Genomic DNA, 15,726 nt, shown 5'->3' with positions numbered 1-15,726 from the left:
CGCCGTTGTCTTGTGGCTGCCATCGCATCGTTTAAGGGGATGATGCACATTGGTGGTGGTGTGGAGAGACCCCCCCCCAATGATTGTGAGGTGTATGGTATGGTGGACGGGAAGTGCAAAACAACATTACAAAGTGTGACACCCTTTTACAAAGCTCAAGACAAATTTACACTTTAGAAAACATTTTTACCTATCATAAGACACAATTACATAGGAAAAACGATTTTACCAAGAACGAAACAAATTTACATTTCAGAAAAACAATTAACAAGACGCAAAACACTTTTACTAGTCCAGAAACACATTTCTAATGACAGATTCTTTACCTAAAGGGAATGTACCACACATTGGAGGTGACGCGGTGAAAGGCCTTGTTGTCGTTGGTGGTGAGCACAGTAAATTCCTGTTGTGGAGTACATGGTGTTAATATAGTTTATGGTGACCGAACATGGACTGCGGTCGAGGGTTGTTTTGCCTGTTTTGTGGCAAACACATCAGCAGCTTAATGCGGTTTTGCTTCAAGTGTGGTCGGTGTTTGGAGTTTATAAAGGACGCGGACCAGACGGAGACACCAGACATACAGCATCACTGTGTTCAATATTTTAACGAGGGCCACTCGTACGCTGTAATCATGGACATGATGTCAAGTCTACACGATGTAAACATCTGCATGAGGACTCTTAAAGGTAAACTGAACAATGCCGGTGTTACAGTTTAACTGGTTAACTGGTGACCCTTTTCAGATGTAAACTATTCACGTTTGCAGATTGGCAGATTCGTCACTTTTTCACAGCAATAAAACATGCCTATACCAAATAAATATTCTCATTACTTGGTGTCCGATTCATTGTAAACATTATTGATTTGAATATTTGTGTGGCAGAACAGTATATAACCAAAATTAATGTAAAGAAATAATTATAATTGACATGTCATCAACGGGATTTGAACCCAAGTCAAGGTTCATTGTCAATCAAGCAACCCAGGCTCATTCTGAGAATGTAGTCCCGTGGACGTTTCTGGAGACTGCGAAATATGTAGCCGGGGGTATGTACGGCTGCATTTCATTTTTTTAAGCGAATGCTGCGGGGCGGTGTGACGCCGTTCCTTTCGGCGCTTGCCGGCCAGCCGCTCGCCTCCGTGTGGAGGGCTTTCCCGCTGCAACCAGTTTGTCCGGTTAGCTCTTCGTGTACTCTGGCAGACTCGAGGCGCAGAGAGGGGCTGACCACGATGGCAACGACCGGGTTCGAGTCCGGGGAAGAGCGGTTCCAGAAATCAGGTAAGAAAACAAAAACAAAATCCCAAAAATTAAGCGAACAAGTTCGTCACAGGGTGAGAATGTGGTCAAAATCCCAAAACATGGTAAAAATCAAACGAGGGCTTTTCTTTTTCTGGACGGCTTTTGTGAATCGACGTTGGTTGGGTTTAGGGATGGAGGAGGGTGGGTCAGCCGATTGCCCCGTCGCACGGTCAATCATTCTGTCGTCCAGGCAGACAGACGGAAGGTCGTTCGACAGCGGCCTCCAGCAGACTCGCAAAAACAAAAACTGCAAAAATACATACCTCCCGGGACGTATTTCGCGGTCTCCAGAAACGTCCCCGGGACTCCGTTCTCAGAATGAGCCTGGGTTGCAATCGAGCTATCTAACTGAGCTATCCAGGTCTACATGTTGAGGTTGGTTTAGATATTTTTATCAGTCAACATATGTTGTGCTTTGTTAGTGGACTCGTGTTAACTTGTTTACATGTTCTCGCGTTTACATGTTTCTACACACTCTCACGCTGATATTTTCTCAGAATAGCTCTAAATGGCAAAATGATGTTTTATCGCAGTTGTTCAAACCATGATTTTTATAGTTGTAGACTCATCTTAACCTGTGCCTTTGGACTCGTGTTAACCTGTTTCTACAAAGTCAGACACGAGCTGATATTTTCCAGTGTGTGGTACATTCCGCGTCACTTCCGGTGTGTGGTACAATCCCTTTCCATAAGGAATCTGTCATTGTAAATGTGTTTCGGGACTAGTAAAAGTGTTTTGCGACTTGTTAACTTGTTTTTCTGAAATGTAAATTTGTTTCGTCCTTGGTAAAATCGTATTCCCTCTGTAATTGTGTCTTATGATAGGTAAAAGGGTTTTCTATAATGTAAATTTGTCTTGAGCTTTGTAAAAGTGTTTCACACTTTGTAATGTTGTTTTGCACTTCCCGGCCACCGTGGTATGGCCATACACAAAAAATGTGCCATATAAATACACAGTACATTACGTTAAACCTGAATGCATACAGACTCATAGTGACTGTGTTTGTGCGCGTGCATGTATGTGTGTGTCTCAAAGTTTCACAATCTCATTAAAAATGCGAACATTGAAACCGCTAACAGGCCTGCAAAAGGAAAACGTCATTCAGACGAATGGCATCAACTAAAACCAATAGCTGAATTCAAGCACTGCGTGCATTTGGCAGAAAGCCACATGCATTGAAACCAGCGCTGACTAATCCCTTTAAAGCAGATTAATCTGAAGCAAAACGACACCAGGAAAGAGCTTAAAAGGTGAAACACACGCTCAGTTGATGAAGAGCAGGTTGCATGTCTGTTGATTCTTCAGCTTCACGTGAACACAATACAGTGTGTATAAGCCAGATGTGCAATAGTGCACTGCCAAAAGATAAGTGTAGGATAATGCATCATTAACAATGTCCTTTAAAGGTCATTTGAGCTTCCTGTGGAGGGATCGTTTCCAATGGCTTTCTGGCAGGTGTTGAGCCAGTGGGGAGACACGGGTCCTACTGACTTCGTTCACTAGAAAGGGAACAAACCATTCGCATAGGGTTGCGAAAAACTTGCATTGTGATTTTTAAGTTGTCTGCGATACACAGTTGAAATCAAAATTATTAGCTCTCCTTTGGTTTTATTTCTCAATTATTTCTCAAATGATGTTTAACAGATTCACAGTATTTCCTATAATATTTTTTTCTCCTGGAGAAAGTCTTATTTGTTTTATTTCAGCTAGAATAAAAGCAGTTTTTGATTTTTTTTAACCATTTTAAGGTCAATATTATTAGCCCCCTTAAGCAATATTTTCGATTGTCTACAGCAGGCATGGGTAAACTCGATTCTCGAGGGCCGGTGTCCCTGCAGAGTTTTGCTCCAACACTAATCAAACACACCTGAACACCCTAATTAGTGTCTTCAAGATCACTAGAAAGCTACAAGCAGGTGTGTTTAATTAGGGTTGGTGCAAAACTATGCAGGGACACCAGCCCTCCAGGATCGAGTTTCCCCATCCCTGGTCTACAGGCTGGGCGGTATATCGAGTTCTGGAGATATATCGACATGATTCCCCAATGCGATGTGGGATTTGTCCAATATCTTTCATATTGATATGGTTTGAGGCCACAACAGACCACTCCAAGGTATAGCGCGCAAGCTCCACCTGCACAAATGTGCGCATGCGCAAATGAATGATTCACTCCATGAGTCGTACGCTGTTTCTCAATACGCATTCTTTAGCGGTCTTGCGTCCTCATGTTCTCGTGTAACGTCATCATCATCTGCCGAAGTTCAGTTCCAATACTCAAGACTGCAAGAACAGAGGACGCGTGAAACTTCCCGGATGTGTTTTTGATATTGAGGACGCACCGATGCAGACTTGAGCACCAAACTCACGCTAGAAGTCCCAGAAGTCATTGAAACTGGAGGAGGGAGGTGCAGCATTTTATATAGGTTTACTATTAAAGTTAAGAGATATCACTTATTACCCTTAGGAGTTTCCCTAAATGAAACGCTGAATATACACATTACCCTAAAAGTCTTAATAAAGGAATAAACACATTAAGGGTCTTTGTTTGCTGAAATTCATATTAAAATCTGTTTTATTTAGATTGTGCATACATTTTATTACTGATGTCCTTGACCAGCAAATCAGAATAGTCCGCTGGCCAGCACTTTTGGATTGGTTTTCAGAGCAGCAGCGAACTCCAGTAATAAACAGCGCTCATCAGTGCAACGTGCCGGGTTGGACAGTTCCATTTCTGTGGGGAGGGGGACTTTAAACTTGATTGACAAACTTCCAATAGCTAAAGTGTTGTGTTAATCATCAACATTAAATTACATTCACTGAATTTTTATTTCCTTATTTTTACAGAAATAATCTGTAAATATTAATGTAAAATGGTGACACAGTGGCGCAGTAGGTAGTGCTGTCGAATATTAATGTAAAATGACGTGTTACTCTCTGAATACAGAACATTTCCTTTAAAAAACAGATACCAAAATACCAAAATACAAGCAGTAACTGTAAATTTAATGTTAGATTTTTTTCTTACAGAACATATCTGTAAAACAACAGCTATTTCACTGTATAATGAAAAATACAGACAATTACCTGTAAAATAACATTTCTTTTTACACTGTAGTTAAGCCTTTAAATGTCCCTTTAAGCTTAATACTAGTATCTTAAAAAATATCCAGTCAAATATTATGTGCTGTCATCATGGTAAATATATAAGAGACCAGTTAAATTATTAGTTCTGTTGTGTTCTGATGTGATTTTTGTCTATCGTATGCTTTAAAATAACAGCAATTACTTATTAAATCTATTAAGTTTAGAAATGTGATGAAAAAAATCTCAGTCAAACAGAATTGGGGGAAAATATTTGAAAGACTTTAAATTTAACAGGAGGGCTAATAACTTCAACTCTACATGCTAACGAACACATTAAGACTTGCATTTGAAACAGACTGTGAGTCTCGAGTGTTAAAACGTGCTTTCCTGCAATGCAGCGGACAGAGGTTGTGTTTGTGGGAGGTATTTATTCGCTCCCCGAGGCGATAATTGCTAATCATCTTTCCCGAGTCCGTATCTTGGAAAATGTCTAAAGCCGTCTGACATGAGAAGAGCAAACAGCTACTTATAATTCCCCCGGCCGGCGTTTGAAGCTCTTGTGCGCTGATTCTGAACCGTGGGCTCTGAAGGAGAAAGAGATTTGGATTAACTAAGATGCTGTCAGGCCTATTTATAAAGCGTGACTCAACTGATATTGTGCTTATTTGAGTAGGGCTGTACAATGTATATCGTTTCAGCATTGACGATGCATTTCGTGTGGCCCTTTTCATATTTGTGTGTTTCTCAGCAGCAGAAGTCAGAGCTGAAGTCAACTTAGAGCGCAGTGAATGGGAGAGTACAACACTTTTCTTTTTTTTACAATCCTATTTGCTGAAATAATGAAAGAAAAAGTCCATGATGGTGTTATCAAGACTTTTAGAAAAGGAACAAAAATAATGTGAGACTGATAACAGCAGCGAGAAGACAGATTTAGGTTGGACGGAAGTGTTATCCACCGACCACAGAAATGTCCCCAATAATTTAATCCACTTTAAAATATATATATATATATATATATATATATATATATATATATATATATATATATATATATATATATATATATATATATATATATATATAAAAATCGCGCTGTCAACATTAAAATAGACACGCAGGTTAAATTATGTTCTCTCCTCGAGTCCTCCCGCCCCCAAAATGCATTAGACATTTTGATTGGCTGTGCCTTTCCCTGCTATCATGTGAGAGGCTGTGGCTGCCTTCAGATACAAGCAGCGCCAAAAGCATTGTTTTTTTTTCCCGTACAGGAATAAGATGTGTTGGGTGACACAATATATATATACTAATGTGTTCTTTCATCTGAGAAATATCGTTAAGTTATGAAGTATGCTATCCATCTCAAATGCAGAAAAGCTAGTCCATGCTTTTATGACTTCTAGGCTGGACTACTGTAATGCTCTGTTTGCTGGCTGCCCAGCATCCTCTATTAATAAACTTCAGCTAGTACAAAATGCAGCTGCCAGAGTTCTTACCAGGTCTAGAAAATTTGATCACATCACCCCAATTTTATCCTCCTTACACTGGCTGCCTGTTAAGTTTCGTATTGAATTTAAAATATTGCTTCTTACATATAAAGCTTTAAATAATCTAGCTCCTGTTTATCTAACCAATCTTCTGTCTCGCTACAATCCAACTCGCTCTTTAAGGTCTCAAAACTCAGGGCTTCTGGTAGTACCTAGAATAGCAAAGTCGAGTAAAGGAGGTCGAGCCTTCTCATTTATAGCTCCTAAACTCTGGAATAGCCTTCCTGATAATGTCAGAGGCTCAGACACAGTCTCCCAATTCAAAACTAGATTAAAGACCTATCTGTTCAGTAAAGCATACACTTAGTGCACCACTTAGCGGGCTTCTACACAGGTTTTGCATCTTGCATCTTGGTTTCCATATCCTGGACCTGGCCGAATCCTGAACAACTACTGTGATGGTCATGGAAGAGTGGAGAACATGAGTCTGATTCCTGTGACGCTCCAGAGACAGACGAGTCTTCGCTGAGGCCAGCTTCCAGCCTCCGCCACTGAGACTGCAGCTCTGCACGAGACGTTTGGCCAGCGGAGAAATAAAATGGCCGTGCCCAACTGAGTCTGGTTTCTCTCAAGGTTTTTTTTCTTCACTTTCGCCAATTAGTGAAGTTTTTTTTCCCTCTCCGCTGTCGCCACTGGCTTGCATGGTTCGGGATCTGTAGAGCTGCGCATCGTTGGATTTGCTCTTCAGTATTTGGACTCTCAGTAGTGATTATTAAACCACACTGAACTGAGCTCAACTGAACTGAACTTAAACACTACAAACTGAACTACACTGTTCCTATTTACTATGACCTTTTATGTGAAGCTGCTTTGACACAATCTACATTGTTTAAGCGCTATACAAATAAAGGTGAATTGAATTTAATTGAATTGAATTGAACAAGCGAGGATAGCGGCAGCAAAAAAAAGGTGGACATAAGGTGCTTTTTTTAATGAAAGTGAAAGTCACATCAACGCAAATTCGCAACTGAATGAAAAAAAAATTATTCAAAGTTGATTTCTTGGATTTACTCAATTTTTTTACGTTAAGTGGTTTTAAACAATTTATTTGGGCTGAATTTAAACAAACAAATTAAGTTGAACATTATTACATTTATTTTGTTTGTTTAAATTCAACCCAAATAAATTGTTTGCAACAGTTTTGCATGCAACACTTTTTTTCAGTGTAGTCTGACTTAAATAAATTAGCCAACTCAAACTGCTTTAGCTGTGCATTAATCTGAAAATAATTGTACACTTTAGAATGCTCATTATCCAATCAGCATCAAACATTCAACGACCTGTAGTGTATAGTCAGGGCTTAATTTGTGCCAGAACAAGCCACATCCGGATCCAGCACCTCTGAAATCTGATCAGGCACCCCATTTTACCGATCCCCCTCCTCACATGGCTCTTCACTTTCTTCCGTGACTCCCCAACCATCTTCACTTTTCATCTATGACACTCAACCACCCTCATTCGTTCATTTTCCTTTGGCTTAGTCCCTTATTTATCAGGAGTCGCCACAGCGGCAACTACTCAAACTCAAACTCAAACCAGTGACCTACTTGCTGTGAGGCCACAGTGCTAACCGCTGAGCATAAAACTCAAGTTTGGTGATGTACTGTGCTGAAAAATGATATAAAAATGCTTTTAATTTCATGCATAATTCTACATAGTGACGATAAATCCATAAAAAGAGATCTTTCAGCATGATCTGAATTGCAAGGCACAAAAAAGCCACATGTGCAATCTTCTTTTTTGATGAAACAACGAAAAATATAAGACAGAATCACATGCTGGGAACAGATTGAATTCTTCCGAGCAGCATTAATCACGACGCCCATCAGAACTGCCAGAAAACTTCTCTGTAATTGCTGCCATGATCAAAGACACACAACTTTTCTTCCCCGAGCGCCTGCTAAAGGATGAAGGCTTAAGACAGAAACAATACTTTGAATTTTTTTGTATCTCCTAAAATGCGCACGCTGAGCTGGTAATTTACACATTATAGAAGTGCTTGAAAATCTGAAGCTGCACATATAAAATCAACATTAAAAGTCTGCAACTCATTGTGTTAGAGCAAATATTTAAGAAAAATGTAGGTCAGGGCATTATTTCATCCATCTGGAATTGATTGGATTATGAACACTCCCCAAAAATGCTTTTCTTACTTAGACTTTTTTGTCTTGTTTCTAGTCCAAATATCAAACAATTCCTAAATCAAGAAGCATTTTCTAGATTTCTTCAGAATATTGTCTTGTTTTAAGAATTAATGTGTCTAAATTTAGTGTGTTTTCCCTTAAAGGGCACCTAGGTTACCCCTTTTTTCAGATTTAATATAAGTCTTTTGTGTCTCCAGATTGTGTCTGTAAAGTTTCAGCTCAAAACACCCATCAGATTATTTATTATACCTTTCAGAAGTTTCTATGTTATAGCTTTGACCATCAGGTTTTTGTGAACTGTGCCTTTAAGGCTAGTCCTTCACGCCCACTGTTTCCATGTGCCTATCAGTGCGCCTCCGTCCTCTGCTGCCCCAGACAACAGACAGACAAGAAGGAAGCAGATCTCACGTAACATGTGTGAGAAATACTACAGTAAGAACCTTACCAATGAGTATTTGATGCATTTGTTGTGGAGTTGCAACAAAGTTCACACACACATATATAAATGTTCTGACATGCGGCTGTGCTGATGAAGTGAATCTGAAGTAAATCTCTGTAATTCATTACACACATGCTCTGTTATAAAGCATTTTAAACTTGTAAAACTCACTCTTGATCATGTCTGATGATGATTGATGATCCTAGCGAACTGAACAGACCTTTTATTCCCGGTTGCATTGCGCAAGTCCTGTCTTGTTGATATGATTGTATGTGTTATTACGGAGACATGTTAATACATGCAGCTGTCAATCAATATTGGTGGGCGGGGGGACCGCACTCCTATGTAAAGTTGCGGTCGATCTCAAAAACGCTCCAATTGGTCCACCGTTTTTATGTTGTTAAATTGAAAAAAAAAAAGGACTGGGTGTGCTTATATCAGCCCAATATGACGGTCTATACACCATACATGCACGTATGTCTGTCCAAACAGCTTGAAAAGTAGATTTTTCACCATAGGTGCCCTTTAAAACACTAAATAATCTGCGAATGGCATCAGAAAAATAATCTTGTTTTTCATTTTAGCATAAGATTACTCCATTGGCTTTTAAGGAAAACTCACTTAATTTTGACACACTGTTTCTTAAAACAAAGCCATATTTTTGCTTGTCTAGAAAATGCTTCTTGATTTAAGAATATTTAGCTGTTTGGACTACAAACAAGACCTAAGAAAAGCAGTGCAGTGGGAGATTTATAACAGAATGGAGTCAGATGTGAATGTAGATTGCATTGGCAGATCAATTTCACCCTCCAGAGCATTTCCATTTATCCCAATCATTATTTGATATTATTGCCATAACCTCCATTATCTCTGCTGTTGCTTGGCAAAGATTGGAGAAAGCACGCATAATCCACACTCAAAAAATGACTTTTGACAGAAAAAACTACTTATTTAAAATGAGTTGCATCAACACAATTCTTAAGTTTAGGGTTTTGTTTTAGACAACTTAATTGTTTTATGTTTAATCCATTAAGTTTTTTCAAAGGCAGTATATTTTACAGTGTACAACAACCAATGAGTTTAAATATTTGGCTATTCACTAAAAATATTATGTTTTCTGTTTGTTCAAACAACACAATTATTTTGTGAACAACTTAATTGTTTTATGTTCAATAATTCATTCATTCATTTTCCTTCGGTATAGTCCCTTCATTATTCGGAGGTCGCCCCAGCGGAATGAATCGTCAACTTATCCCACTGTGCTGCCCCCTGCACCACCGTGACACCCTGTTTTATATTCAATCCACTTAAATTTGTAAAAACCAATATCATTTAATTTCCTTCTGCCTTATTTATCAAGGGACACCACAGCGAAATGAACCACCAACTGATCCAGCGTATGTTTTATGCAGCAGATGCCTTTCCAGCCGCAACCCAGTACTGGGAAACACCCATACACTCTCACATTCACACACACTCATACACTACGGCCAATTTAGTTCATCAATTCCCCTATAGCGCATGTGTTTGGACTGTGGGGGAAACCCACGCCAACATGGGGAGAACATGCAAACTCCACACAGAAACGCCAACTGACCCAGCCGGGACTCAAACCAGCGACCTTCTTGATGCACGGATGAAAAGCTGCACGGATGAATCAAGCAAAATAAAACCAGGAGCATGCATTTTTGGATTTCAGGTTGACTTTACAGGCAAGCACGCGCACACAAACACACACACACATCGCCTCTGTTGTCAGACCCCCTCTATGACGGCTTATTTAACCCTGCTGAGAGAACATCTGCAACTTCTTATCTGTCACTAACACAAGAGCACACAACCCTAAACGTGCCAAAGCAGGTAAACGGATTCTACATCTACAACACATACAATATATTACCTTTTAAGACAAGACATGCAGGAAAACTGCAACAGTGCTCAGCATATATAAGTACACCGCTCACAATTCTCTCTTTTAAATTCATATTTTTAAGCTCTACAATATTATATTTGTGCATATACATTAGATTACTCAGTACTGAAACCAAATCTGGAGCTTATCTAACAAAATAACTTAAGATAACGCTGCAAAAACTAGTAAAGACAAATTTATATTATAGAAAAATATAAAAAAAGAGGAAAAATCAAGAGAAGCAAGAAAATAAATACATATATATTGCTATATTTTGCTTGAATTTCAACCCTGACAATATATATACTTAACATTTAAAAATATATTTAAAATCTGTATTTTTCAGAGAAATTACAGTTCTAGCATGGGTTATTTTTTTCTGGCATTTACCTTTTTTGGTCATCAGCAAACGGTAGTGCATTATAATTATTAAATGTGTTTCCTGTTCCGCTTTTGTACAAACCAACTGCGAAGGCATCTATATACAGTGCTCAGCATATATAAGTACACCCCTCATAAATCTCTCTTTTAAATTCATATTTTTAATAGGAAGCTGTACAATATTATATTTGTGCATATACAATAGATTACTGAAGCCAAATCTGGAGCTTATCTAACAAAATAACTTACGATAACGCTCCAAAAACTAGTACAGACAAATTTATATGTTAAAGAAAAATATTTAAATACAAATTTAAAAAGAGGAAAAATCAAGAGAAGCAAAAAAATTGAAAGATTTAGTTGAAATTTTGTAGGTTGTAATTTTATTTAGCTTGAATTTAATTGTATTATCTTTCAATTTCTGAATATGTTTAGTGACTAAAATATGATTTTAATAAATATATCTGTTTAATACATCTGTTTTGTTTAAATACACCAAAATACATTGCCTATATTCACTGAGAAATGGAGGAAAGTATTCATTATCAAAATAGTCTGTACTCAATTATGCTGAGCACTGTATTTCAAATGAATGCTGTACATAAAATAATCTAGAGATCAATGGTTCCACTAAAAATGAACTGTTTTCAACAACGATAATAATAAAGTGTTTGAGCATAAAATGAGCACATTAGTGTGATTTCTGAAGGAACATGTGACACTGATGACCAGAAGAATAAAAATATATATATTTATAATATATTAACAGAGAAAAAAACATGTAATGCAAACAAACATAGCAAACGGCCGCTTTAAATATTAATATTTCACAATTTGGGTTGTGAATTTAAACATCTAAAATGTTTTTTTAATATATATATATATATATATATATACTTAACATTTAAAAATATATTTAAAATCTGTATTTTTCAGAGAAATTAAGGTTCTAGCATGGGTTATTTTTTTCTGGCATTTACCTTTTTGGTCATCAGCAAACGGAGGTGCATTATAATTATTAAATGTGTTTCCTCTTCCTTTTTTGTACAAACCAACTGCGAAGATACAGTGCTCAGCATATATAAGTACACCCCTCATTAATCTCTCTTTTAAATTCATATTTTTAATAGGAAGCTGTACAATATTATATTTGTGCATATGCATTAGATTAGTCAATACTGAAGCCAAATCTGGAACTTATCTAACAAAATAACTTACGTTAACGCAGCAAAAACTAGTACAGACAAATATATATGTTATTATATTATATATGTTATAGAAAAATATTAAATACAAATTTAAAAAGAGGAAAAATCAGAAGAAGCAAAAAAATAAATAAATAAATAAAAGTTTGTAAATATTTGTTAAATTTTGTAGGTTGTAATTGATTTTTTTTTTTTGCAATATTTGCTTGAATTTAATTGTATTATCTTTCAATTTCTGAATATGTTTGGTGACATATTGGTGACATATTCATATCTATTATAGTATTATATATATATATATAATAGAAAAATATTTAAATACAAATTTAAAAAAGAGGAAAAATCAAGAAAAACTAAAATTTTAAAGATTTAGTTGAAATTTTGTAGGTTGTAATTTTTTTTTTGCAATATTTTGCTTGAATTTAATTGTATTATCTATCAATTTCTGAATACGTTTGGTGACTAAAATATTATTTTAATAAATATATCTGTTTAATACATCTGTGGTTTAAATGCACCGAAATACATTGCCTATATTCACTGAGAAATGGAGGAAAATATTCAATTTCAAAATAGTCTGTACTCAATTATGCTGAGCACTGTAACTGCAACGCAATGTCAGTCATACCCTTGATTATATTTTTAAATTCTGGAAAAAAAGATCCATTCTGCTTTAAATGTTGCATCATATGGACTAAATGCAATACTTTCAAGCATATCAATAATATGATATCATGCATGGTGTATGAGCATAAGAATCAAACATGCAAACAATACAATACCCAACGCTTTTACATTGCAGTTTAGAAAAATGATTCACCAGAAGCTGCTCCAATTATTTAATTATATGCATCAAAATTATGAAGCATAATTAACTATTAAGGTTATTTGAGAGATTCACTTTATATACTAATTTATAATTATTATTAATGTTAGTTATATTTACATGTTGATCTATAATATATCTGTCAGGCCTATGTTTAAATATGCAAATGAGCTATATATACTGTAACACAACCCAGCCATCTAAAGACTAAAGATAAGACAATAGGAAATTGATTATTTGTGCTTTAAAATAATAACAAATGCTTACATGTACATTGCATTATTTATTCAGGCTATCAAACACTCAATGATTAATACAATTACCTATTTTAAGATTATACAAAGCACAAACAATCTCAATCTCTATGTTTGCGTGTGTCCTACATTCAGAAGTGACACAATAACCGATGTTCTTGCTGCTCAAGGTGAATGTTTGCATGGTGACCTATTGATGGGTTTATAGACCGAATGTTTGGCTACTTACATCGTGAAAGATGGACAGTCCGTGAACCGAATCCAGCATCTGATGCTGCATTTGATGCTGTTTGGAGCGAAGATGCTCGCGCTTCGCCGACTGGAGACACATCGTGATCATTTCAGCGCACGCCAACATCTTCAACGAGCTGAAATTCGGGATTTCAGACAGAAGAATGAACAGTGGATGACACAGATAAATGTGTAAATCTTGAGAATTGGAGCTGGTTTGCGAACTGCAGTCCGGTGCTGGTCTTCTGGGCGAATGATACTGAAAATGATGATGCTGAGGAATACTTGTGAACGCCAACGAGTCGCTCTTTTGATTCAACCGATTCCTTTGAACAACTCGGACGAACCGATTTGAAGGAGTCTCATAAACGATAGAGTGCTGTCATTTGTTTTTACTGTATGAATAAGTACATTTTGGCTTTTTGAACTATATAAGAAGTTGTAAAACAAAGCTTACGTTACTAATATTGGTATTATATTCACTAATTATATTCGCTAATTAGTTCATTACTGCGTATTGATTGTATTGACTTCATTATTGAGTCTATGTACTTACATATGAATCTTCAAATCTTTTTAATGTACAGCCCTGGCATTGTATATATACTTAATGCATTAATACTAATAAAAAGTCTATAATCTGTTGATTTAGAAATGTTAAAAAGCAGTTGTTTAGCAGTTGTTAAGTGTTATGTCGCATGGATAGCTAATACATAAATATTAATAAATATTTATTTTTAATTAATAAATAGCATACAAGGATTCTTTTTCATGACAGAATGCATTTGCATAGTGAAAGAGACAGGACAAAAACACTGAATAAAAAGAAATAATAATAAAAATATAATAAAATAGGCTATATATAGGCTAGGCTATATAAAAGCACACTATTGTTTTGGATCGAAACAGGTTTACGCGTTTTCTTTTTTAATAATTATAATTTCTAGTAGCAATTGTTAAAAGGGTTATAAATACTATATACAGTAAAACTGTAGTATGGTTTAACAATGTATGTAGGCTACTAAAATCACATTCATATTTTGTTCATGGGGTGTTTAAGAATATGTTTACATTATTCAATTGGGATCACTTGTGTAGTGAGTTTGGTCAGCATTTGGTCAGCTTTACGATTCGAATCCGAGCCAAACCGAGTCGCATAGATGATTCAGGCACAGACATAGGAAGTTCTCGCGCGTTTGTCCACCTCCTCGGATGCTGATTGGTCCAGCAGTAGTTCAATGTACATCACTCCTCTGACTCGCCTTTGCTTGAACAAATCTATTTATTTATAATTATATATTTATCATTTTTTAAATTATATTTTAAAATAGAAATGATTGAATGAACGAACTAATGAATGAATGAATTAAATAATTAATATTCTATATTCTAATAGGCTATTACCATTGCATATTCTGATATTTACTCTCATGTTATGTAATTTATTGCAACTTTCACTGTCACTTTTTCTCATAAGTCACTCTTTATGCTTTCTGTTTACCACATTTTCCCTTGTATACTCTTGTGATGATATTTTCTATTTATGACTATATGACTATAGTTTATACTATTTATGACTATAGGTATGACTGATTAACTCTCTATCTATCTAACTAACTAACTAACTAACTAACTAACTAACTAACTAACTAAATTAAAATAAATTAAAATAAATAAATAAATAAATAAATACATTTAACTTAGCATACCATATTATTATTATTCAAAGTAATATCATGATACTAAACTTCCTGCACAAATGAATAACCATAAATGCTGTGACAGCTGAGCTCCTAAATAATTTTAAAATAATAAATAAATATTAAATAATAAACAAGCACTTGCAAAATAATAATTCAAAATAATAATAAGCACTTGCACAAATAAATAAATAAATAAATAAATAAATAAATAAATAAATAAATACCTTAACACAGTATATTAATATTATTCAGATTAATACCATGGTACTAAAATTCATGCACAAATAAATATCCAAAAATGCAGTGACAGCTGAGTTCCTAAATGTTTCATGTTTTTACAAACACTTACATAAATAAATAAATAAATTCGGTAAGAAAACAGACATTTGACATTTAATAAACATTCAGATTCAAATCAATTAAATTCTTTGCTCCTGTTATAGTTTGAGCCAAAAATATGTCAACCAGACATTAATATGTGCCCTTTATGTTGCACAAGGCTTAATTTCTCGATTTAAAAAAAAATTAATTAACCATACGAATAAATTAAACAATTCAACCATATGAAATTATACTATAAAACCAGGACCAGACTGTTCAGAAAAACATCCTGGTGAATGCACGAGCATTTTTTTGTGGAATTAGCTCTTTATTTATTTTATAACAATTTAAAAATAACTTTCATTGTAAAAATGATAAAAGT

The 15,726-nt window shown here is 35.6% G+C and overlaps 1 protein-coding gene across 1 annotated transcript in view; it reads right to left on the bottom strand.

The window, feature by feature from the left end:
- necab3 (N-terminal EF-hand calcium binding protein 3) overlaps window positions 1–13,561 on the bottom strand; it is a 102,152-nt gene extending 88,591 nt beyond the window's left edge. The window contains exon 1 of the mRNA XM_056460637.1: window positions 13,319–13,561. Within this exon, the coding sequence (XP_056316612.1) occupies window positions 13,319–13,447 (129 nt within the window). The 5' untranslated portion in view covers window positions 13,448–13,561. The remainder of the gene's footprint in view (window positions 1–13,318) is intronic.
- Between the last annotated feature and the right edge of the window lie 2,165 nt (window positions 13,562–15,726).

The sequence above is a fragment of the Danio aesculapii genome, chromosome 6 (genome assembly GCF_903798145.1).
Source record: "Danio aesculapii chromosome 6, fDanAes4.1, whole genome shotgun sequence".
Taxonomy (NCBI): Eukaryota; Metazoa; Chordata; class Actinopteri; order Cypriniformes; family Danionidae; genus Danio; species Danio aesculapii.
This window is presented reverse-complemented; position numbering and strand designations above follow the sequence as displayed.